Source organism: Misgurnus anguillicaudatus, chromosome 8, assembly GCF_027580225.2.
Source record: "Misgurnus anguillicaudatus chromosome 8, ASM2758022v2, whole genome shotgun sequence".
In the NCBI taxonomy this organism is placed as follows: domain Eukaryota; kingdom Metazoa; phylum Chordata; class Actinopteri; order Cypriniformes; family Cobitidae; genus Misgurnus; species Misgurnus anguillicaudatus.
Genome location: NC_073344.2, coordinates 15,625,257 through 15,651,240, shown reverse-complemented (window position 1 = coordinate 15,651,240; position 25,984 = coordinate 15,625,257). Strand labels below are relative to the sequence as shown.

The window sequence follows — 25,984 nt, the reverse complement described above, 5'->3', positions numbered from 1 at the left end:
CATTTGGGTACAGATGTTTACCTTTGAGGTACCAGTAGGCACCTTTGTACCTTCTTGTAACAGTGTGTATGAGTGAGAGTGTGTATAAGAATATTTCTTGCATCACATGGTTTGCGAGGTAGGCTGTTATTATAATAATTATTATTGCATAATGGTATTGCAAGTTCAAGTAAGATTGCAGTAATGTCATTGTCTATAGATGGCAGGATATTAGATGTTGTCTACTGTACTTTACATAACCTCCATCAATTTTTGCAGGTAAAAATACATTTTCATTTACCAGAAAGTCAGCAGAAAAAATGCGGTATAAAGCTTATTGTTCACAGCAATTTTGTGAGTGTTGAGAAAGTATAATATTTTTATATTATTATAAATATAATAATTGATGACGGGCCATTGAATTATTAACAAAATAATACACACCCAAGGTGATTGATGCGGCACGATGCGAAGCATTATTTTTAAATAATTCAAAGGACCGCAGTCAATTATTTTTGCTTATGTCACAGTTACCACAAACATATCTCTGGTGGTTATTTTTAGACATTCGACAGGTTAGGTGTGAGTTTTAAAGAAAAATAATCAACACCCATGGGACATTTTTCAGGCAATCTGAATAAAGCATTCAACAGGCCCATGATATAGTATAATGCTAATTAATATTATGTTGCTGCTAGTTTAATAACTTATAAATAGTAATTTACCAGAAAAATGGCCTCTGTAGGTGACATGAGTTCAGAGCTCTTAGTCAAGCTTAATTTATGCGGTCTACCTAAATCTTACTGTACTGTCAAGATGACATCCTGGGCTTTCTAGTAATGCCACATTTGAAAGGGTGGGGCTGAGAAATCACACAAACTTTCTTTTCAAAATAGCAGCTACTGCAATTTCCACATTTTATGGCAACACGGGAAGTACGTAATCAATTTCTTGCAAATCATGTGTGTACGTGCATGTTTGCGTGTGAGAGAGATGAACAGAGAACTGTAGAGGGTCAAATGCAGCCGTAGCCCCCCATGCTCTCTGAGTTTCCTGGAATCTATAAAATTTAATGGCCGTCACCCTAAACCATTCACACGCTACTGTCTCACACACTGCTCTATACATAAACAAAAGGTCCTCTGATGTGCACTCAAAGATTTCCTCTAAAGATAGGTGGGATATGTGATGGAAGGGCCACCATCTCTTTTCTTCTTTTCTTCTTTATTTTGTAAGACATTTAGGCCGTAATGTTTTCCAAAACAAATCTGCAAACACCAGACCCAAGCTCTCTGTTCTTCCTTTATCCAGGCGCGTCTCAGACATCTGTTTTTGTCTTTTCGTCTGGTCTCTGTCTTACCCCGAACACGTGATTGTGTGTTTGTATCTGGCTGTTATGTAAGTCACTACTGCGCCTGCTTCGCAGATTCCCGTGTGATTCATTGAATCATGAATTTGTACAGGTGAATTGTCTGAAATTATCAAGCTTTTGTTCACTGCTCTCAGACATGGTGAATTACGAAACCTAAAATTAATTCAGCAGATGAGCGCAATGCATTCATTTCAAAGCCAATTATATGACTTAATATACACCTCATAAGGATTGGACAGTTCTTGTGTGAATAATAGGTCGTTTTATGCAATTAACACAAGTAATTGCAGCAATTTCTGGTTTATTTGTAGAAAACGACTAGTTCTTACATCATCTCAATGAGTTATGTTGTTTTCATACATAGTGGTGTCATGCGTGTTTTACGATAGAGTTTATTTAAATCTTATCACTCCTCTCCACATGTGTAATTGTGGTGTCTAACACAGATTTTTTGAATCAGGAATCATTCATTAGTTTTAACATTTTACTAGAAATTATACAGAATAAAAGACATAATTTTTTGTTAATTAATAATGGACACATTGAAAAGCTCAACGGCCACAAGTATACACTAGGAAGTAAGTAAACATAGATAGCTGAATGTGTTCTTGTTGCTTGCCTACCATTTTTAGTAAGAATGAAGTGCTGAAAATGATTTCTTTCACACACTGTTAATTTTTTTTATTTCCGACATTTTTTAATATGACGATGCCTTTCTTCCTTTTTCTTGGTTGGGTGACTTCTCTCCTGGGGGCTAATGGGATAGTAAATTATCCATCATATCAACACTTTCAATTTTTGCCAAAAGTAGTAGATCATAGGGTTACTTTTAGCTTACTATTTTTAGGGCCCGAGTACCGTGGAGCAGGCCTATTTTTTCTCCGAAATAAATAAATTTTTTTAGGGCCTAAACATGCTCGAAAACTCATGAAACTTTGCACACACGTCAGAAGTGATGAAAATGTACATGTGGTATAGGCGTCAGAAGTGGGCGTGTAAAAATGACTCGATATCGTCACCTGCAAAATTTCAAGAGAACAGCTCTCCCTCTACGAAAAACGTACAGATATAGAATTTGGAAGTCGGCTATTTTGAATTTTCGCTGTGATTTCTGTGCAAATTTTTTAATTTCTAGGCTTTGTACTTTAACAAACTCCTCCTAGAGATTTCATCAGATCCTCATCATATTTGGTCAGTCTCATCAAAAGGCCTTTGCAACGTTAAATTGCGGAGATCTTGACTTTTTGTTGGAGGCTGTGTCCGTGGCGGCCTGACAAATGTAGGCGTTTTCGCCATGAAAGAGGAAGTTGTTTTAACTCAGGCTTACAATGTCCAATCTGCCCCATGCTTCACATGTTTGATAAGAGTCCTCGCCTGAATACATCAACATGACAATTTTCAGTTATAGTCATAGCGCCACCTAGTGGCAGCAGGAAATGCCATGTTTAACGCTGGGATTTACTGCTCGTAGAGATTTAATCAGATCATTATAATATTTGGTCAGATTGATCTTAAGCCCTTTGCAATGATAAATTGCAAAGATCTTGACTTTTCTTTGAAGGGCGTGTCTGTGGTGGCCTGTCAAATTTTAATGTTTCGCCATGAAACAGGAAGCAGTTGTAATTCAGGCATACATTGTCCTACAACAATGTCCGACCTGTCACAGACTTTATATGTTTGACAAGGTTCCTGGCCTGAACACATTAAAGGGATAGTTCGGCCAAAAACGATATTAAACCCATGATTTACTCACCCCCAAGCTGTCCGAGTTGCATATGTCCATCGTTTTTCAGACAAACACATTTTCGGATATTTTAGAAAATATTTTAGATCTTTCTGTTGATTAAATGTAATGTTACGGGGTCCAGCAATAGTCCACGACCTTCAAGTCCAAAAAAAGTGCGTCCATCCTTCACAAATTAAATCCAAACGGCTCCAGGATGATAAACAAAGGTCTTCTGAGGGTAATCCGTGCGGTGTTGTTGTAGAAATATCCATATTTAAAATTTTATTACCGTAATTAACTACCTTCCGGTAGCGCCGCCATCTTAGACTCAGGAGAGAGTATTAGCGTAGTGTACGCACTTGTGACGTATGACAAATTCGGAGGGCGGGGGGACAGAGCAGCAGCAGAGAAACCGCTGTACGGTGCGTAAGCTCTCATCCTGAATGCGGATGAGTCTAAGATGGCGGCGCTACCGGAAGGTAGTTAAGTACGTTAATAAAATTTTAAATATGGATATTTCTACAACAACACCGCACGGATTACCCTCAGAAGACCTTTGTTTATCACCCTGGAGCCGTTTGGATTAAATTTGTGAAGGATGGACGCACTTTTTTTGGACTTGAAGGTCGTGGACTATTGCTGGACCCCGTAACATTACATTTAATCAACAGAAAGATCTGAAATATTTTCTAAAATATCCAAAAATGTGTATGTCTGAAAAACGATGGACATATGCAACTCGGACAGCTTGGGGGTGAGTAAATCATGGGTTTAATATCGTTTTTGGCCGAACTATCCCTTTAATATAACAACAATCAGTTACAATTATCACGCCACCTGGGGCACACAGGAGGTGTGGCACATCAAAGTTCCTTTGAATATCCACTTATATTTACCCACATAAATTTTAATCCCCCTGGTTCACTGCTTTACTAACGTCATAGTGTGGCAGTGCACATGCGTGCGAGGGCCCTTCCATTGCTGCTTGCAGCTTTAATTTGAATATGAATTCGGACATAATACACCCCTACTATATAGTATAGAAGTATGTGATTTCGGACGCAAAGTATGTACTCCAGAAATTGAATGAGTAGTACTTTTCAAAAACATTTACATTTGCAACGCTTTTATTTAAAGCAACTCGGTGCATGAAAGCTATACATTTATCAGTATGTGTGTTCCCTGAGATTGAACCCATGACCTTTCATGCTGTTAACACAAGGCTACCACCGGGCTCTGACCACAGGTGTAACCCATCTTAAGGTCTTCTTTACTATGACTATGATATCAAATGATCCATTAGAGCTTGTGTCTTTCAAGCACATGTCTGGTGGTTGACTAGTAGCTGCTTTTCTCTAATCAGCCCATTTATATACAGTGACAACTTGTACCTCAATACAAATGGGTTTGCGGGTGTGTGACTTTCTTTGTGTCACCATGTACCTGTCAGTGCATATGTAAGTGTGCGAGAGTGTTCATTTTCCCTGCCTGTGTTCCCTTGAGGTTTTGTATTACTGGGTTAAGGTTACAAAGCATGACCTTCTGCTAACATGTATAATTCAGAGCTAACCGGGTAGATGCCAATGACCCAGGATCTATGTACTACCTACTCCTACTGTACAGCCAAACTGCTATTGATTGGAACTGTTATGTATTGACAGAGCCACCAGTTGGGCTATTTTTAGGTCAGGTTCGTTTGAATAACCTTTCTTCTAGAACCTACAAGCCCATCTGTTCTACTTGTATTTATTTATTTATGCATCCTTCACTTTATTACAGCATCTATGGTTATGTTTATGGCGAGAAATAGTTAATCTATACCGAAGTTCATTTTATACACACGTTGTGGGAAGGGAAATTTACATGTCCAATTCACCTGTATCCAGCATGTGTTTGACCTGTAGGGGGAAACCGGAGGACCCTAAGTAAACCCACGGTGACACAAGGAGAACACGTGCAAACTCCTGACCTAGCTGAGGCTCGAACTGGGGGCGTTCTATGACGCCCCCATGCTACTTATTATTGAGTAGCATTTTATTTTACAGTACGTGTACTTACCTTGTACATATATGGTAAATATGTTGTCCTATACAGACAAATGTGTGGAACTTACTTGTAGTGTACATATAAGATAACTAATAACAAACAATACTGATGTGCCATTTTGTACTCAGTATCTTTGTCGTTTATATACTCTTTAAACTCAACAATCAATCTTACTTTATGGTCTGACTAGTTAATTTAACTTACAGTGGCATATGTATATTATGCTTTATCTTAGGTGGTAGGTCCTATATAATAACTGTGTAAAATGCAAATGCTTTATTTTACAATCCTGTTTCCATGCATTTACTATGGAAGTACTACTGAATGTATCCAGTGGTTAATGCGTACGGTATATTCAATGCTTGGGTTTAAAGGGTACAATAAAGGACAAAGATACGGAGGACAAAAATAACACACCAGTAATGTTTGTTATTAGTTATCATATACGTACCTTGTGCAGTATATACAAGTACAGTAGTACAGTAGTGTTTATTGTTAGTTACAGTATACATACACTATAATGTATGTGCTGATCATTAACGTACAGTACACTGGCCAGTATATACACTATACACCTACCATGTACTAAGTTACAATGTGTAAGTACAGTAGTGTTTGTTATTAGTTATCATACAGTATAGGTACACTATAAGTACCTGTCATTAATACTTATATTGTACTTAATTTTAGTGTTTCTTGTTAGTTACAATATACATACAATATAAGTATGTATCTGGTATCACCTAGTACTTACCTAGAGTTACATAATAACTACCAAGTATGTACCACTGGTAAGTACAGTAATGATACCCTTTAATTACAATGTAGATGCTCAAAAATAAGTACAAAATATTTACCATATATGTACAAGGTAAGTACACGTACTGTAAAATAAAGTGCAACCTATCAGGGTAATATTGAACATCAACATTACTAGAATGTAGTATTAAAGTTTTGTTTAAATTTTTAAGTACTAAACGTAAAAATATGGGCATGAATAATACAATCTACACTGTAAAAAGTAAAAAGTTGGATAAACCTAAAAAATTTCTTTAATTAGTAAAAAACGGTAAATTAAATTTTAAGTACCAATTTAAGTAATTTTTTAAGTTATTACTTCGATTAAGTTTAAGAAACTTTTCACTTTTTACACTGTACAAAAATGCTGGGTAATTTATAACCCATCGTGAGGTCAAAAAAGGGTCGAGCCTAGCTGTTGGGTTAAATTAACCCAGAAACAACAATGGGTTAAAACAAACCAGCATATGTTAAATTACAACCCAACAGGCTGGGTTTGTCCCTTTTTGACCTAACGTGGAAAATAACCCAGCATTTTTTATAGTGTTAAAACCAGTAGGGCAAGGTTGCTCCGATATTGCATAACACAAGAGGTTTCCTTTCTAAAGGGAAACTGCTGGTACTGTATCTCCCTTCACATGGTATCCAAACCCTGGCCTTTAATACTGCCTGTGACGTCCAGACGTTCTTAATGATCCAAAGAGTTTCGGATTGAATTCCGATGACTTCCCCAAACTTGGGTGGTGGGTAATCACGGCTGAAACAATATATCCAGTTCAGAAATGTCCTGGGAGAAAAGCCACTTCACTATACAACATACATATGCAGTGAGTAAACTCGGCACATGGAAAGGTTTTCCTTTTCATCAGCTCTAACAAGTTCATAAACCATCGGCTAGGTTGCCAAGACAGAGTCTGGACAGCACAGACAACATGGATACACGTACTGAATTAACCTTGCAGATTTAAAATAGGATTGTGCTCTTCAACCCATAACCCCTCCATTTCATCAATCCAGATTTCCGCATGCAACACACAATCCTGTTTTTCTTCTCTTATATAGGATGGGAGACCAAAGGCTGCCAAATAGAGAAGGTGCTGAGAGCCCACCATCCATGCTTAGTTCATGGAAAGAGGATGTGATGTAAAATTAGCAGCTTGCTCTGAATAACTAGAATAGCACATATTTCCATATTAGGAAGGGATCAATTGTCTATATTTGAGACTTTTTGTAGGAGGTGATCTCATGACTGACTCCCTGAATTTTGGTTCTGCATTAGTTTGTTGACGAATAGTTTGCACTTCTAAAAAAAAAGGTTGAGGCCCCTAGCTGTCACTGGAGTGGTACCCTTTGAAAAAGTACACCTTTGCATCTAAAGAAATCATATTAGTATCCCATAATAGTGGTATCAAAGAGCACATATTAATACATTAATTAATACATTTTTTTTACCAAATGTATGCATATCTGTGACTAAATGGTATATTTTTTCCATATTTTGATAGGCCACCCCCAATCATTGCACGTTCAGCATGCAAATTTTAAGTTATCCCAATGTGTGTGTAATAACCTCATGAAAGTTCCTGTTTGGCCTTATTTCAACATCACTTGTCTATGTCCATGTGAATAATGATTTCCATATAGTCAAAATATTCAAAGATACAAGTCTGGCTGTAGATCTGTAATGAGATATTGGCAGTGCTAACTGAACAGGATCCACTAGTATACTTGTGAACTCTGTGAGTGTGTGTGGTTTACGGGGAATGAATACGTATAGTGACATGTTTATAATGCTTTAAATGGTTTATGGGAATACAGGAAGAGTCCCCGTAAACTGACCGGCTTAAAAATCATACTACACTGTATTTTTTCATAGATTAAAGACTGCAAATAGGTTTTATGATGGTTGGGGTTAGGTTTGGGGAATATAATATACAGTTGTACAGTATAAAATGCAATGCGTTTATGGAATTGTCCCTGTAAACCATGTATGCCTGACTGTGTGCGTGTGTTGGCATCCATTTGATCCTGTGTTTTCTTTGACCGCTATGAGTCCTCATCTCCTGTTAATGTTGGATCCTTCTGAAGACTGGGATCTGATTACACACACACACATTAAAGCCCGCTCAGAATCGCCAAGCAGATTTTAAACAAGTCAACACATTTAGACAGGATAAACATGCAAGAGATACAACAATACAAGTTTTATATTGATTGAGTAGTGCATATAGCCTTATATGGCATATCAGGAAACTTGTTGTTGACACCTTGTAGGTCCTGACAATGTCATACACATCCATGCACATATAAAGATCTGCTTTCTTTTCATAGACGATGCCCTCCCCTTTAACACTTTGCATACGAGAGGATGAAGTAGAGATAGAAGGATTATTATAGGAAAGAGGAAGGGGACTTTGGGGAGATCCCATATCTGTTTAAGTGGGGTTTACTGTTTCCATTTTCTCTCTCTCTCTCTCTCTCTCTCTCTCTCTCTCTCTCTCTCTCTCTCTCTCTCTCTCTCTCTCTCTCTCTCTCTCTCTCTCTCTCTCTCTCACACACACACACACACACACACACACACACTGACTTGCTATGTATAGCGTAATATATATTTCTCCCTTCCATAATCTCAGCTAACCAGTCAAATTCTATCTTAAAGATACAAAGTCAAAATAAATTTGAAAATCATTTATCTGACACTGTTTACCTCTTGCAATTACATCAGATTTACACAATATTTTTTCTTTAAAACAGTAAATCACTGGATTTTCACTGTGTTACACATTAAGTAATTTATAATAAGCTTAATTTTAATAATCACAACCACATACGAACATACTGGTGACAAAAAGTCATTTTAAACATGGGGGCTGTCATGTTAAAGGGGTCCTTAATTATGATTTCACATTTTTAACTTCAGTTAGGTTGTATTGTTGCTGTTTGAGCATAAACTATATCTACAAAGTTACAATGCTAAAAGTGCAATGCAAAGGGAGATATTTTCTTTAATGGAGGACCACAAGAGTCATGCAAAATGTAATAAAGAACTTCAATATTTAATAACTACCTGGACAATAAAAATAGCAATTAATACATTTGTTTAAAAATTCATTTATTAATCTATAAATAAATAGACAAAGTTACAAAAAAAATCATTATGTAACATTTTATTAGGCAATAAAAAGTGAGATTATAAAAATAATGTAGAAATGAAATATTAATACATTAATAAATAGTTTAAATTAATATAACAATTTACAAAAACAACATAAAACACTCAATAAGTTCATCATTTTAAATTGCATTTACAAATTCTTAATTAAATAATGGAATTTCAAAATGTATTTCAAAAAGCGATTTAAAAAGAGAAATAAATAACTGGATTTATAAATTGAACTACAAATCCAGGTTTAAATTAGGCATTTAAAAGGGCATTTCCGTTTAACATTTCTGTTTTCATTTTCCCGATGGTTCTCCTTATTCTTTTCACTACTCGATTTGCTTTTCGTTTTAGTCTCTCTATTTAGCTTTTCCGTGACTCTTTGGGTCCTTGCAAATGGTCAAATGAGAAATGCAAATTAGATATGACCAGGTGGATGTAACAAGCTCGCTGATTGGTTAGAGGAATTGGCTAGCGTAGTCCTTGAATTCTGGCGCCAGAAAGATCGATTTAAGTTAGTCGTGTTACGTTAATCGATCTCTCTCAAAATGTCTAACGTTAACACCGAAATATCAAAAATTTTAAGAGACATTGCTAGTGAAATGGAGCGCCGATCCACAGACGGTGTTGCACAAGGATCATCAACTTCAACACCCACCTTGTCAAGACACCCTGTTGATGGTAAGTTTATGCTAGCCACCATACGATACACAAGCATGGGGTTTTCAAATTGCGGTTTAAGATGAGTTTAAAATGTGCAGTATTGCGGGTCTTGCATGACAGGTTTGAGAATAACTGCTTTACATGTGCCGGACATGTGCACGTTAACTCCCGCATGTGCGACCTGCAAATTCTAACATTAATTGTTATTTCATGTTGAAAGACTCGTTTAGATTGCGAGCCCACACGTGTGCAGCGGCGGATTTAAAGACACCCCTGTCTGTCGGTCCGTCTATCTATCTGTCTGTCGGTCCGTTTATCTATCTGTCTGTCGGTCCGTTTATCTATCTGTCTGTCGGTCCGTCTATCTATCTGTCTGTCGGTCCGTCTATCGATCTGTCCGTCCGTCTGTCTGTCTATCTATCTGTCCGTCCGTCCGTCTATCCATCCATCCATCCATCCATCCATCCATCTATCATAATGTGTATATATATTAGTTTGATAAAATATTGTGTGTATATATATATATATTAGTTTAATAAAGTAATGTATTTTACCAGCAACAAATCAATTGCAACCTAACTATAGTGATTGTATTTACAAGTTGCTGAGCGAAGATAATTGATTGCGTTGTTAAGTAGTATTACATTTTGTTGGATTAAGGGGCGGTTTCCCGGACAGGGATTAGACTAGTCCTAGACTTAAACACTTTTAAGAGCTCTCCAAACTGAAAACAACTTGCACTTACATATCTTAAAACACATCAGTGCCCTTTGTTTTACCTCAAAATGCACACAGGTAATGTTTTTAGTAAGGTTTGTTGGTTAAAACTAGTTATATTTCCTAATTAAACTAAGACCTAGTCCTGGATTAAGCTAATCCTGGTCCGGGAAACCATCCCTATATGTCTTTCATGTCTGTAGATATAACTAAATTAATGTTTTGGAGAGATGACTACCATGGTGGAATGCCAAAGTCTATTTTCCATCACAGTTTTTAAAGATCTAAGAACCATGCTATCAATTTAGATGAATATCAGTAAAGAATTATTTTGTTTTTCAGCTGAAGTTTGCAGAATTTTTGCACCATATGCTGGCAGGACTTCAGGTAGCCACTGTACAACTGCAAAACGTCGATCAAGCTACACAAGATCCTACTTTTGTTTGGACAGCATTGATCAAATCATGGTACCAACAAAAGTAGAAAAAGAAAAACTATATGCAGCTGGCCTTGGGGAGAAAAAACTTACTTTTTTCGGTATGTTGTTAAAGGACGTAATGTTGATAGTCTCAGTGATTACTGAATATTCAAATTTTAACAATCAAACAAAATTTAAAAGTGTTTATTTATTCTTTTATTTTACAGGTGATGAAAACAGTGCAGAGGAATTCAAATGTCACATTTTGACAGCTTACCCAAAACTGAATAGCTGTGGTGGCTTTGAGCTTTTAAGATTGTCTGGTATGACCAGGAGCAAAAAACTTTCTGTGATGCCTTGCCCGAACACAGGGTATACCATCAAATCTATCAAGGACCACAACAAGAGTGCCATAATCTATATACGTCCAATGCAAAAGGACATTGATACAACTCCTGTAAGTTCTAATGACACTGCTGATATTTTGTACACCGAAGTAGTACTGGTTATAGTATTGCTATGATTGTTAAAGTGATTAGTATTATCTGAACAATAGGTGGAACCAGAGTCAGTTGTGTCTGGGCCCAAGGAAAGATGTCTGATTTGTGAAGAAGATATTTTTTTCTGTGAACTCAAAGATCATGTCAAAAGCTGCAGGTATGCACAGGACCCCCACATGTGCAGTTTAAAATCTTGTACTATTATCAGTGTACAGTCATTTCATTTGCGTTATGTTGTCGGCATAAGCAAAGTCTGTCTTGGGAAAATTCAGATATAATCTTAATTTTCTGTTGTATTTCTGTTCTTGTATTTTCTTTTAACCCTTTATTTTAAATATATTTATCAGTTGAGATGGTCAGCCGAATGATAATTATATGATTAGTCATAGTTTCTTTCATAATCTTAACATTTAGAAAGAAATGCAGTTATTTTACTATGTGCCTGTTATTAATCTACATGGATTACCTATGTTTGACTCTGGATATTCATTCAAGGTCTGCAAGTGAGATCAGTAAAGCATCAACAAGCAATTATCCTTCAGATGGTCAGGAATTTCCCAACACTACTGATCGAGCTGAAGTGGACATAGATCAATCATCCACAGATTCTGAAATAGTACAGTTTATTGATTTAACAGAAGGCGAGCCAATGCAGGTAAACAGCATTACACTTTACAGATTAGGATTAGCTCATGAAATTTGTCACAAAAACATCATGTGCTTTTTCCTGGGAAACATAATTTTTATTAAGTTATATTTTGAATTCTAAAAGTGATACTACACTTTTGCTTCCACTGACACAAGAGTCACATTACTCAATGTTTCTCAAATTCTGTTTAATAAAATGTCCATCTGTTTATTACTGTCAGGAGTCCTTAGATGAATGGCGATCCTTACGTTGTCAGCAGGATCAAGAGTACCAGGAGTCTTTGCTTGCAGATCAAGAAAAGGTATGTCATACAAATTTTATGTGGGTTTAAGTGAGGACATTATTATGTTTCTTCTTTTTTTTATATGACACCTCTTCAACAAGTAAGTACCAGCACGTTTTTATTTTTGTTTGATTATACACTTCATTGCATAATCTGGATAATGGAAATAATTGTCTTGATTTTGTTTTACATGTTTGTCAAAGCATAATATGCAGAAGCATTCTTTGGAAAATGAAGAAAGACGTAGAAAGGTATGATCTGTTGTAAATTATGTACATGTTCTCAAAATATTTTTAATGCTCAACTGTATTTCAGACTCTGAAGTGTGGTCTACATTGTCAGTAAACTGAATATGGTTGGAACTTTGGACAAGACAATTGAAGATATCACATTAGTTGCTACAGACATGTTTTACGTTTTTTTTTTTTTACATTTTAGACTTAATCGAGATCATGGTAGCAAGGTCAACATATAATTGCAAATTTAGCAGCTCTCATTTATTTTTATTTTTTATTACAATTCTATTTTTATAGGCTATACATGAGAGACAGTTGAGAATGGCTGATGTTCCTGAGCCAGCTGATGGTGTTCCACTCAGATTTAAGTACCCCAGTGGCATTACAAGAACAAGAAAATTTGTTCTGTCTGAATCCATTCAGGTTTGTCCACTACTTTCTGATTGTGATTACATGGATTGCGGTATTACTGTGCAGTGTTTTGAGGTTTTAAAAATTAGTATTAAATAGATTTCTTTTTACATTTGTTATGTAGATATTATTTGATTTTGTCGGAGAAGAGGATGATGCTACAGAGTATTTTCACATTCAAGATGCTCTGTCAGTAACAACTCTTAAAAGCAACATGACTGGAACACTTTTGGGGAACAATATCAATGGTTCAAGAACACTTTACATCCACTGGATTCAAATTGATGATTTGGAGGTGAGAGCCATGATTTGCAGCCTAGAAAAAAGTCAACAAACTAATGTTAATGGTAATATTGATTAGTATTTCTTTAAGTTAATATCAATACACAAATAAGTAATGGGTGTGATTTGCAATAGTACTTGCTGGTAGTAATTTTATTAGCTGTTCTCACATAATACCTAAACAAGCATCTATTACTGTCATTTTTTCTATCATTTTTAGAGAATAGTTAACTGTACTCTTAGACATTATGCCCGACTCACCTTAATAATTATGTAGTACCGTATTGTCCCAAATATAAGATGACCCCCACCCCCCTTTAAAGTGTACCTTTTGGAAAAAGGCTTTTTTTAATACCAACTCGTCTTTTTCTTATGAAAATGCTTTCATTTGAAATACTTTTTATAAGTCCAAGGGGACCAGTGTGGTTCCCAACATTTATTAAACCCTTTTAATGGAATATAGTTCCATTTATCACATGCAGTTTATCTGGATTTAATAACAATTAGCCTAGGCTGTCGATCTCATTGAGAAAAAAACACATTGCCTAATAATATTTTATTAACAGTAGAAGACTGCCTTATTGTAAACAGAGTTTATCAAGAAGCTTCAGTCCAGGTGAACTTGTTTGTGTATTTGGCACCACTTACTGCATTTTTGCAGGTGTACAGTATGATAGATATTTAATTGTCTATAGCAGGGGTTCCCAACTCAAGTCATTGGGGTCCCCTCTCCCAGAAGTTTTAGATGTTTCTTTATATAAAACTCCTGATTCCACTACTCAGGCTCTTTATAGAATGTTTGAAACGTTTCCTTAATTAATACACTAAGGTCGCAGTCATATCATACCAAACCGAGCCTGATTCTCCCTACTCCCCCAAAAGCACGCACTCACACTGTGACTGTACTTTGACAGATCCGAGCCCAGGCACGCTATCGTCATTAGGATGTGATTGTTTTGAAGAAAAGCGCTCTTAACAATAGAACCCATCGTGATGTCAAGTCTGTCTTTGTTTTTTTATTCTGGGGGGTTTGGTGCGCGATGACACACTGCCATCTCACATGCCATATTGTTTAATTGATCAGTCACGTATGCAGCTTAGACATTCATGTAACCCTGCTGCTTACATCAGAAGGTTTTTACAAAGGCAAATAAAGCTGAGTGGTCGTGCAATTGACATCTCTCCTTTTGAACAACGCTGGCGCGATTTGTGATCACACTGCGCGTTCTGCGCCTGAGCCCAAGTGAACCGTGCTCTAGCCCAGTGTTGCCCAATCCTGGTCATCGAGGGCCCCCTTCCAGAAAGTTTTAGATGCCTTCTTATTTAACACACCTGATTTAACTAATCAGCTTGTTAGGGAGACATGTTTACCATTTTGGAAGGAGGCTGATAAGTTGAATCAGGTGTTTTAAATAAGGAGACATCTAAAACATTCTGGGAGGAGGGCCTCGTGGACCAGGAATGGGAAGCACTGTGCCCACCTCTGCAAGCTGGCCAGGGCGCGATGATCACACTAGTCAAACGAACCAAGATTTGGGGGTCAAACATGCTCCACAGTTTGGTTGGAATAATGTGAGTGCGCCCTAACAAGCTGATGAACTAAATCTGGTGTTTAATATATGGAGACATCTTAAAGGCGCTCTAAGGGAATCTGTGTGAAGTTACTTTTTGTTGATGTTTGAACTGTTTTCAAACAAACGGAGCGTAGCTAACCCCCCCCCCTTCCGTGCTTTCATGAACGTGCCCAACCCCCACCCCCAAATCCTTCTTGTCGTTTATTGGCTGGAACACTTAATAATCGTTTCTGGTGGTAGGTTTGGCCACTTTGTTTTTATTGCAGTTTGTGGAGCCTGGGCTGTCTACAGAGATCGCGTTTTTTTTACAGTTTGATCAGCGGACACCCAGCAAGCAGATAGTGAGGAGATGTTTGCTGTATGTAACAAAAAAATTTTATGGTCTAAAACGCGTGAATTTGCTTAGAGCACCTTTAAATACTCTGGGAAGGGTGCCATGTAGGACTGGATTGGGAAACACTAGTCTAAAGCTAGAATGTAAGATGCCATTGTTTATTGAAAGGCATTTCCAAAATAAAAAGTTGTCTTATATTCGGGACGATATGGTAGTTAATTCTACCAGAGTAAATAACTTTATACCAACATACGCTTACTCGAATAATGTAATGTAACTTTCGGTTTTGGAAAATTAGGTACGCCAATACTCTTGTTTTTAATTTATTGCAGTTTGTCCCAGCACTTGATTCCAACAATCAAGCTGAATCTCCCAGTGTCAGCAACCAGTTCTTTCCAATGCCAGCAACTTCTTTTTCTTTGCCATCATCACCTACTTTTTTACCAGAGACGGACAGCTCATTCTTTCATGAAGGGTATGTTGTTTTGCAAATGTTTTTAGTAACATATCTTTTAAAGATTATTCCTCCGTTATAATATCCCCTGTTTTTTGTCTTGCACACAGTGTAAATAAAACTTATTTAAAGGAACCGTATGTAAGAAATGTATATTAATTAATCATAATATGGCCCTGATATGTCACCAGACATTAAGAAATCATTTTCATTTCAAACAGGGCTTTGAACCAGAATTTTTTCCCAATTGGTTAGTTCCCAACAGAAACAGTATTTTAACGTTTCCGGTTTTCGGTTCAACCCTAAAGTTGACATTCCTGAACCGGTTAGAACAAAAAAATAAAGTTCCTGAACCGGTTAATAACGTTCCATGTCAGCTGTGGGACATACAAATAAGTAGGCTGATCATTAGGACATTAAACTTTAATTATAAGTCTACATAATTTTCCTTAAGTGTCATCAAACATTAAAAAGTGCTACATTATGTAAGCGGCATAACTGTAATTCTCACATGCCTACATTTGTTGAGTGCACATAAACATGCGCACACACACAGACAGAGGACAAATTCCAAACAGCGCTTTGGGAAGAAGGTGCGGCAAAAACAGTTGCTCCACATAAAGTGAAAATTACGGTGTTCTTCAGTGCTTTATTCGCCAAATGTATTTTATACATCAAGAGTTCTGATCTTTGAAGGGCATAGGGATAATTCCATATGATTGGAGTAAGACCAGACACATTCAAACGCATGTGCGTACAGAACATTTTCCACTTTAGCACCTTTTTGCGGTTAAATTGTTTAAAATCACTTAAGTGTTAACATTTGCAAGCCTTTGAAATACATGCAAATGATCAACTTTCAACCTATTTAAATTTGTGTATTAATCCGCGAATCGCAAACAAGCAGAACCATGGGTAGTGATCTGTAAGGATCATGGATCAACTGTTACACCACTAATTAGTATTAAAAAAACAAACATCTTGAGATACTTGGTAGCCTACCTCTTATGATTGAGCATTAAAGACTTGGGCTTTAGTGGGCTACTTGCTGGTGGCAAGCTTCCCATTTCTCTGATGAGTCAACGACGACCGGAAGTGAACTTCACCGAGTCATATTGCACAGAAATCTTATCAAAGAACGGAAAAATAACGGTATTACCATTTACCATTATTTTCAATTAACGGTTCTGTTCCGGAACATATATTTTTGGAAAGTTTCTGGTTTCGTTTCTGTTCCTTGCAAAACATCAAAAGTTTCTGGTTTTCGTTTTCGTTCCTTGAACCGGTTCAAAGCCTTGATTTCAAATACTTATATCACTCACAACAGTGGTCTGGCCAGGATATTGTCATTTAAAAAGTGGAGTTGCAGCCCTCAACTGATGTTTATGTTGTCATTTTGTATATTGGCCACCAGTTGTGTGATTGCAGTACCAGTTTTGGCCACAAGTTTTGTGATTGCAATACCAGTTTTGGCCACAATCCTACATACTGTTCCTTTAAAATAAAACTTCTACATGGTGGTATTAACTGATGTTAAATAAACTGGTCCTCATTAAACTCTGTTGAAATATGATTTTCCATTAACTAAAGCTAACCTTGGACTTTTCATGAGATTTGCTGACAGTTGCAAATAGCAGTCATTTTACCTCTTGTTTTTTTCATTACTGTACAGGACTGACCTTAAAACCATCTTGAACAGACTTGGGGAAAAGATTGATCACACTTCGTGCCCGGCCAGCAATCACATAAACATATGCAGGGACTACACTGGCAACGTCCATAACATACTAAAGAGTACAGTTCAGGCCTTTAAGCGGCGAAAGTTTAATCCTGAGGCCAGATTGGATGTCATTTTTGTTGACAGTGAACAAATATCCGAAGGTTCAGTAGATGGTGGTGGACCCACTCGGGAGTATTTAAGATTGCTTATGAAAGCCATTCATCAGTCCAGCATATTTGAAGGACCAGAGACAGATAAGACACTGGCTCTCGATAGTCAAGGTATGTTCTACATCAGTGGTGACCAACCCTGTTCCTGGAGATCTACCCTCCTGCATATTTTAGTTCCAACCCAGCTTCAACACACCTGACTCTAATTTTTAGGGAGCCCTAAATGCCTGATTGCCAGGTTCAGGTGTGTTTGATTGGGGTTGGAGCTGAACTCTGCAGGACAGTAGATCTCCAGGAACGGATTTGACACCACTGATCTACATTGTGTATTATCTTCATGTGATTATATTGTTGTTGAACAGTAAAGTTCTTTTGCAGGTAAGGAAAACCTAATACAAAATTGACATACCACCCTAAAGGTGGTTTAAAGGTCCTGTTTTTCCTGTGTTTTTGAAGCTTTGACTGTGTTTATGGTGCACAATATAACGTGTTCATGTTTCATGTATGTAAAAATGCAGTATTTTTCACACAGTTACTCATCTCTATTAGGTGTGGGTGATAAATCGCCTGCGATTCTCATGTGTATCTCATCAGTAAAGCCGGTTTCATGATTGGTAGTAAATCACCATCACTTGCTTTCAGATGGAGCAGCATTTACTACACTGAGCTGTATTTCACAGAGAAGCTCAGCAAAATCGTGTTCTCTGTGTAGTAAATGCCGCTCCATCTGAAAGCAGGTGATGGTGATTTACTACCAATCATGAAACCGGCTTTACTGATGAGATGCGCATAAGAATCGCAGGCGATTTATAGACCACCCCTAATCTCTACACCCTTGTTTTCACTGTCCTAAAAACGGGCTGATGTCTTCCTTGTTCTATGAATTCCCTCCTTCAGAAATGCGTATTGAGTTCTGATTGTGTAGCTGGTTTAGTGTGTGATTCAGCAGCAGCTTAGTTTAGCTGGTAACTGGCATAGTCCTGTGGGCAGAGGTTAATCAAAAACTCTTATATTGACGTCATTCACTTATATTGGGAAGTAGAGGGCTGAATTCCAAACCAGCCGTTCTCTGTAGTCCTTGAAAAGCGAATTCTGTTAAATAAAATGTATCGCTTGTCATTGAACTTTGAGCTCTATAATTTTGCAGGTATTATTTATGTTTTAAAAATGCGATCACGAAAAACATGATTTTTAAATTGTTTAAAAAATGTAACAAACTGCCATTAACACAGTCCTATACGTAGGAGTAGATATTTACTGGGAAGATTCCTCGTATTTCTCAGCACATTAAGCATTGAATGTTTTGTCATGAAAATAAACATTATTTTTTTCACAGCCTTAGAAGGAAAACTATACACACAGATAGCACGGATGATATCTGTGTGTGCAATACATGGAGGTGTGGCACCAAATTTCTTCTCGGAGAGGTTGTTTAATCAGGTGTGTGATAAACCCACTGCCCGTGCAACATTGGATGAAGTGAGTGATGTCACATTCAAAGAAAAACTACTAAAAGTGAGTCTTGCTCTGTCAGTAATAATTTATACGAATTCATGCAACATTTAAAACAGTGATTGTAATGTTTTTAGATTAAAGAAGCAAGAACTGTTGAAGATGCAAAAGCTGCAATAGAGGAGGCAGAGGACAGCCTGGCTATTGTTGGGTCTTGCAGAATCATCACAACACTGAAGCAGAGGGATGCACTTGTGCAATCTGCTGTCAATTTCTTTGTTGAGGGCAGATTAAATGTTGCATTGCAACAGTAAGTATTTGTTTAACACACACACATTAATTGAATTACTGCTATGTGCTCAAATATATCATTCGGTACATTTTGTGGAAACAAATCATTAAGGCCTTAAAGTCAATTACCTATTTGTAGATGGTAATTTGGGAATTTTTTGAATGCCTTTTTATGCAGGTTTGTGGAGGGCTTCACCACACTTGGACTCCTCAAAGAGATGAGAGCACACCCAGATCTGTTCCATAGCATGTTTGTGAAGGATGTGAGGCCTTTGAAGGCTAGCGACCTCTCAACACTTTTCCAAGTCAGCTTTTCAGCATCAGGGACACACAAAAGAGAGCTAGAAAACCAGACTGTATGCTACTGGCGAGACTGGCTAATTGATGTTGAAGGTACAATAATTTAAGTCTGTTTTGTTACATGCAATATGAATTTTTTTTTCTTTGCTTTGTACAGCTGCTGTGAACTTTTGTGCCAAATGTTTAGTCTTATCCCTAAAATACAATACATACCTTTCTACACTTAAAAATGACTTTAAGATGTATTGTGAAAACTTAAAATGTAGTTCAGACTGTTATTGGAATGTGTAACTATCAAGTGCCCTACATTAAGTATAAAACACCTTGTTCAAGTTACATAAACATTATTGTTGGGTATTTAAAATAAACTAAGACTTTTTTTTTAGAAGGAGAATGTGCGCCACTAACTTTGGAGAATGTGCTCGAGTTCGCATCTGGGGCTTCCACGATACCTCCCTGCGGTTTTTTCCCTCAGCCCACAATTGAAGTCTTTCCAGAAGAACTTGGCAAAATATTTCCTGAAGCAAATACGTGTGTCCTTGTTCTAAAATTACCGGTTCACAAAGACTATGATTCTTTTAAAGCACAAATGTGCAATGCTGTGCTTTGGGCACCAACATTTGGATTAGTTTAAAAATGTACCAGGTTCATTGTGCACTTTATTTATAGCTCATTTTAGAAGTTTTATAGTGCACTATTCAACATGTTAAAATTAAGCTTTTAAATCAGAACTGAGTTTTGTTGAATTTAAGCTTTTAAATAAGTTTTGAAACAAAAACATGTTGTTAGGGTCCTAGCACCTCAGTGCTCAGGCCCTATTGTTTTATTGTTATTACAACAGACCACTCTTATAAACAGTGGTTCTCTGATAGCAAAGATAATCAATTTAATGTTAAAGGGATGGTTCACCCAAAAATGAAAATTGTGTCACTTACTCGCCTTCAAATATGTATACATTTCTTTGTTCTGATGAACGGGAGGGAGGATATTTTGTGAAATGTTTGTAACCAAACCATTTGTGAACCCCATTCACTTCAATAGTAGAAAAAAGGTTCCACAAACATTTCTCAAAATGTCTTCCCTTGTGTCCGTCGGAACAAGGATGTGTACAGCTTTGTAACAACATGAGTGTAGGTGGGTGGCGCAGTTTTCATTTTTGGGCGGGCTGTCCCTTTGGCATTGGATTGATTGTCTTTGCTATTTGATACATCAGTTATATATACAGTCAATGTTCATCCGTTCTTTAATGATCCAGCATTTCTCGAAGAATCCGTACAGTCTCAATGTACACTGGTAGCATCTCTGCCAATGGTACAGTTGGATTTGGCAGTGTGGAAAGTTCTACCACAGACAGGGCTCTGGGAAGGTGTAGCTCAGGAATTTGAACTGAAGGTCGTTGTGGGCCTCTCCACCATCTGTTGTCATCATCTGTCTGTAATTTAATTTTGTTTATCAGGTGTAACAGTCAGATACATTATATGCAAGACTGGTTCCATATTGATTAAATACCTGAGAAATGTGTAGTGTGTGTCTATCTCTTTCTTTGCTTGACCACAGCTGAAGAGGGGACTGGTTTCTTGCAGATCTTAAGGAATGGTTGTTCCATGCTCTCTGAAATTGTTGCAGATGTGACTGGATGTGTGGCATGTAACATCTATGTAAAGCATAGAGGTCTGTCTCCTTGTCTGGATTAAGCCACCCCTCAGCTTCCAGACGAAGGAAAGTGCTGTAGAATAGATCAAGGACATTTTCAAAAACATCTCTCCACAGTCGCTCGATCCTAAAAAAAAATAAGATCAAGTGTCAGTTGTTACATATAACAACACTTTAAAAGTTAAAATTAACAGTTAATTTTATTTTATATTTACATGCAATGTAATAGATAAATGCAGTCACTGTGTTAAATTAAATTTTCTTATCAAAACAAATGTTAGAAGCTACAGTATAGGTAGTAGGTTAAATAGTCTTAAGTCTTTGTTTACTTTGGGAAAGGGCATTAGAACAAGTAATAAAATGTCAGTATTTTATTAATAGTTGTTAGTCCAGGAACTATTTACAAGTATCACTATTACAGCCATTTGGTCCATTTACAGTTGTCCAAATAATTTATTAATGTCTAAACTCACACAATTGTTTACATCAAATAAAAGCTATAACTGTGCTAATTCATAATGTAATTTAAAAGCTGAATTTAGTTCAAATTAGGTTGATGCATTGCTTGTAACTAACAAGAAATAGTTAAAAATGAGACGGTAATACAAATTTTAAAACTAAGCAGATACTTAATTGGAGTATCAATCACCTTTGATTGTGTACACTTCTTCCTGCAATGTGACTGTTCCTGTTGATTCCACAATTAGTCACCATGAAGCGTGCCACCAGAACGTTTTCCCCTCCCTTATCTGATCTGACTCTTGAGGGGACGCCATACTGCTCCACAGCTGACAGGAAACTTTCCAGAACAGTTTGGGCTCTGTTGTTTGTTGCTGCAGTCAGGTAAACAATGAGCCGTGAAAACCCATCAACACCACCATGCACAACTATTCTCCATCTGCAAATATTAAGAGAGAATGTATATAAGCCACTCTGCACAGCAGCTCTAACAGACACACACTGTCGTGAATTTTTTCAGGAGAATCAGAGACGGTTGAGATGTAAAATTCTCTTCAAAGTATTTTATTAAAGAATTGTGTCCGACAGCTTGAAACAATACTGGTCATAGGGTGTACACCTGGTAAAATGATAATGACCCCGTTCTGAGTTTTTCAGTATATTATATAGTGGTCCAGTAGCCCTGCCTTTCTTTCACTCTGTACTATCCCAATGCTCAGCAGACTCTTGCCTTTAGGCCCCTTATTAGCTCCTTCTCATAACAACTTGGTGATGCTGTGGCTTTATCTCTGTTCCCTTCAAGACATACATAAATCCTCACACTGGTGGTAAAACAGTGTCTTTGTTCTCTAACGCATCATGCAACCATTTTGCTATCCTTACCATGGACACCCTCATCTCCTCCAGGCCCAGCTGTGGAACAACACATTCATATGCAAGCAACAGAGAGACAACTTAAAACTTAATACATGTAGACCTTAACCAAAAAACCCATTAAAAGCATACCATATAAAACATTTATACTAATCTGTAAGATAAAACACTCAAAATTTCTCTACCATAACACACACAAACACAATGAAAACAAGATCATAAACTCGCTGTGCATCCACTGCATACAAATTCTACTAGTGTTAAAGTGTAAACTGGATTACTAATCAGCTCTTAACAACAAATACAAAAAGGGGTAAGACATTTTCTCCAAGAAAATATAATGATCTGAGTGAGACCATTATCAACATAATTCCCCCACCAAACAACCCCCATTATCTGACAATTGTGAACAGAAGTTTAGAGCATCGGATTTGGCCTACCTTATAAGCTTATGATTCCCGTCAACATGCCACAGGCTATTGGGAGCTGGTACAGAGTACACTCTTCGTCTAACGGTGCGTAGTGAGAGCCTACGCATCAGAACTCCTTCAGCGTCTACTCGCCTTAACGATGCCAGTACACGGCTCCCTAAAATAGAGTAATTGCATAATTAACACATGATCTTGTAAGACATGAATTGTTACATTTAATAAAAGCAATAAGCTCTTTTACAACAGCCTAAAACAAGACTCAACCAGTATGAGCCCCGGAACTTAACCGTTTGATAATAAACAAATGTCTGCCCACAATTTTCATAAGGCCAGTATTTTGGTTGAAAGTATTATTCTGTTTAAAGTGTTCAATAACAGTGTACAAATAAATCAAGTTCTTACGTTTGACAAAAAGTTGCTTTGACCTCAAGTGACCTAGTATCAGCTTGTAGCCAGCGCTGGGGAAATTGCGATGAATGTCAGACACGATCACGTCTAACTCAGCGTCACTAACACTTTTGTTCAAGTCCACTCGTCTGTGTACAAAAAAAGTAAAGCTATTAAAAACAACTTTATATCGTTATGTGTCTGTATGTCATCATCCATAGCAGCTATCTTACCTTAACCCCCATCGTGTAATCCTGCGATTAAGTGTTTTCAAAGACACACCAAAACGTTTTGCCATCTCACTGCGAGGGATGCCAAGTGAGATTTGCATTTGTAGTTGGTCTTGTGGTATGTCAATACTGGGCTGAAACTCTGAGACATTACCAATGCGAATTAAACGCTCCACTTCATTAAACTTAGTCCATACCGTGTCCTCAACATGCCGACTGGATGCTTCCAGGTTTCTTCTAAGATTAAGCAATGTCGTCAACGCATAATCATAGTTCACTAGATCATTCATGTTACTCTCCACATAGTTAGCCAAAGAAATTACAGCATTTATAGTGTTGGTCCACGTTTCCTCCATTTTAAGTTACCGTCTTTCTCAGGTCCTCATCCGAGATCAATCTACGCATGACGTACAATCAGAGCCAATCAGCGAGCTTGTTACATCCACCTGGCCATAGTTAATTTGCATTTCTCATTTGACCATTTGCAAGGACCCAAAGAGTCACGGAAAAGCTAAATAGAGAGACTAAAACGAAAAGCAAATCGAGTAGCGAAAAGAATAAGGAGAACCATCGGGAAAATGAAAACAGAAATGTTAAACGGAAATGCCCTTTTAAATGCCTAATTTAAACCTGTATTTGTAGTTCAATTTATAAATCCAGTTATTTATTTCTCTTTTTAAATCGCTTTTTGAAATACATTTTGAAATTCCATTATTTAATTAAGAATTTGTAAATGCAATTTAAAATGATGAACTTATTGAGTGTTTTATGTTGTTTTTGTAAATTGTTATATTAATTTGAACTATTTATTAATGTATTAATATTTCATTTCTACATTATTTTTATAATCTCACTTTTTATTGCCTAATAAAATGTTACATAATGATTTTTTTTGTAACTTTGTCTATTTATTTATAGATTAATAAATGAATTTTTAAACAAATGTATTAATTGCTATTTTTATTGTCCAGGTAGTTATTAAATATTGAAGTTCTTTATTACATTTTGCATGACTCTTGTGGTCCTCCATAATGGTAGACATGTCATTCAACCTATTTAAAGTCGATGTACTATCACAAGGGTCTTGAAAATGTATTATGAAGGTTGAAAAATTACATGGTGTCACTTTAACAGAAATCGCTTCTCATAAACTACAAACGAATGGCTGGATGAACTACAAGTGAGCTTCTTCCTGGGTTAGTGACATCACAAACCCCAAAATGTACACAAACCCTGCCCCCGGGAACACGCAACAAAGGGTGTGAGGTCATGTTGGGCTGCTTTATATGTTTTAGCAAAGATGTAAACAGAGGACAACCCTGTTTGGCTCCACTGGCCAGTTAGCTAAATGCTAATTCTTACTTATCAGACAAACACCCACCTGGTTTGTATCATATTGGGCCTTTTAAATGGGACCTTGACAGCTTTATAGCTTTTGTCTGACGGTGTAGTTTAGACTGGAACTACAGGAGGGCGACCCGACGGTTGGAAACTTCTTTAGTGCGGTTTTGGCCGATAGAGGGCTGCAAGCGAATGTGAAAGTGCCGTTCACCCTGTTTCGAGTGGATGAACGACTGAAACTTTTTTGGAAACGTTATTTTAAGGTAAAAAACTCTTTAGTGTTGCTTTAAATCTGTGATATAAATAAATACATATAAAAGTTGTATGAACAGCTGTGAGATTGGTACGGAGCCCCTAAGGGGACGCGTGCACATGTGAAACTATCGCATGCTTATCGTGCACGCACGATAATTGCGCGTGCAATAGTTTCACATGCGAGCACGAAAGTTTCACGTGAACACGCAAAACTAAACTTTAAAAAAAAATTCTGCACATGAAGGTTTCGCGTGAGCACTTGAAACTAAACTTTCGATTTTTTTACTCCAATGTCACATTAGGGGCTCGGTAGTACGGAGACTTGGACATGTAACTGTTTTTTCCTACATCATTACATAACAAGTGGATTTTTATTGTTTTACCATTTTCAAAAAGCAAATACCTTTTTGTGAAATATTTTTGTGTACTTGGTCTATATATTTGTATTATTATTTCATAGTTTTTGTCATGCAATGCAATGCAATGACTTTGCATATTTTTAAGTGATGATTTAAGTGTCTACTCTAAACCTTATTAGAGACCACTATATGCTGTGTGTGAGCACCATTTCCCAATGCGTTAGGATTTCTGACCAGAAGTGTTTACAGAGAGAAGAACAGACAGACTTCAGGCTATACTTTCAAAAAGGTGTTTCAACATTTAGTCTGCTGCAATGCTTTCCTCAGACTTCCATGGTTAGTTCATCGCTGTAAACACCAAAATGTTTACTTGGCTTTACAAACTAAGAGATAAAATCATTTTCCTTCAACCAGACACCTCTTGTGAACTCATTCTGCGAGCAGTCAACCTGTAAAATCAA

At 37.1% G+C, this 25,984-nt stretch overlaps 2 protein-coding genes across 3 annotated transcripts; one reads left to right on the top strand and one right to left on the bottom strand.

The window, feature by feature from the left end:
- The first annotated feature begins 9,505 nt into the window (after nt 1-9,505).
- On the top strand, nt 9,506-21,056 carry LOC129419313 (uncharacterized). The gene is made up of 15 exons (XM_073870391.1): nt 9,506-9,762; nt 10,804-10,998; nt 11,107-11,336; nt 11,436-11,536; nt 11,875-12,034; nt 12,249-12,329; nt 12,515-12,562; nt 12,845-12,970; nt 13,083-13,253; nt 15,481-15,623; nt 17,275-17,603; nt 18,829-19,007; nt 19,082-19,254; nt 19,414-19,628; nt 19,922-21,056. Exons 1-15 carry the CDS (start codon nt 9,630-9,632, stop codon nt 20,167-20,169), a joined length of 2,532 nt encoding a protein of 843 aa, XP_073726492.1. The 5' UTR covers nt 9,506-9,629; the 3' UTR covers nt 20,170-21,056.
- Nucleotides 20,729-24,597, bottom strand: LOC129419318 (uncharacterized). 2 transcript variants are annotated; one of them, XM_073870392.1, is made up of 6 exons: nt 23,572-24,597; nt 23,354-23,487; nt 22,961-23,108; nt 21,838-22,086; nt 21,045-21,315; nt 20,729-20,967 (listed from the first exon to the last, which is right to left on the bottom strand). In XM_073870392.1, the coding sequence occupies exons 1-6, from the start codon at nt 23,922-23,924 to the stop codon at nt 20,779-20,781; spliced, it is 1,344 nt and encodes a 447-aa protein (XP_073726493.1). In that variant the 5' UTR covers nt 23,925-24,597; the 3' UTR covers nt 20,729-20,778. The 2 variants fall into 2 exon arrangements, with proteins under 2 accessions (XP_073726493.1, XP_073726494.1); XM_073870393.1 differs by having other exon boundaries at nt 21,045-21,261.
- Between the last annotated feature and the right edge of the window lie 1,387 nt (nt 24,598-25,984).

What these genes read in the sequence shown, in the direction of transcription:
- LOC129419313 (XM_073870391.1), top strand. Translation starts at nt 9,630, where the DNA reads ATGTCTAACGTTAACACCGAAATATCAAAAATTTTAAGAGACATTGCT. An exon ending in TTCAAATTGATGATTTGGAG is followed by an intron (nt 13,254 to 15,480) that starts GTGAGAGCCATG and finishes AATTTATTGCAG; the next exon opens with TTTGTCCCAGCACTTGATTC. An exon ending in TTAAATGTTGCATTGCAACA is followed by an intron (nt 19,255 to 19,413) that starts GTAAGTATTTGT and finishes CTTTTTATGCAG; the next exon opens with GTTTGTGGAGGGCTTCACCA.
- LOC129419318 (XM_073870392.1), bottom strand. Translation starts at nt 23,924, where the DNA reads ATGGAGGAAACGTGGACCAACACTATAAATGCTGTAATTTCTTTGGCT. An exon ending in GGGAATCATAAGCTTATAAG is followed by an intron (nt 22,087 to 22,960) that starts GTAGGCCAAATC and finishes TAATATTTGCAG; the next exon opens with ATGGAGAATAGTTGTGCATG. An exon ending in AGAAGTGTACACAATCAAAG is followed by an intron (nt 21,316 to 21,837) that starts GTGATTGATACT and finishes ATTTTTTTTTAG; the next exon opens with GATCGAGCGACTGTGGAGAG.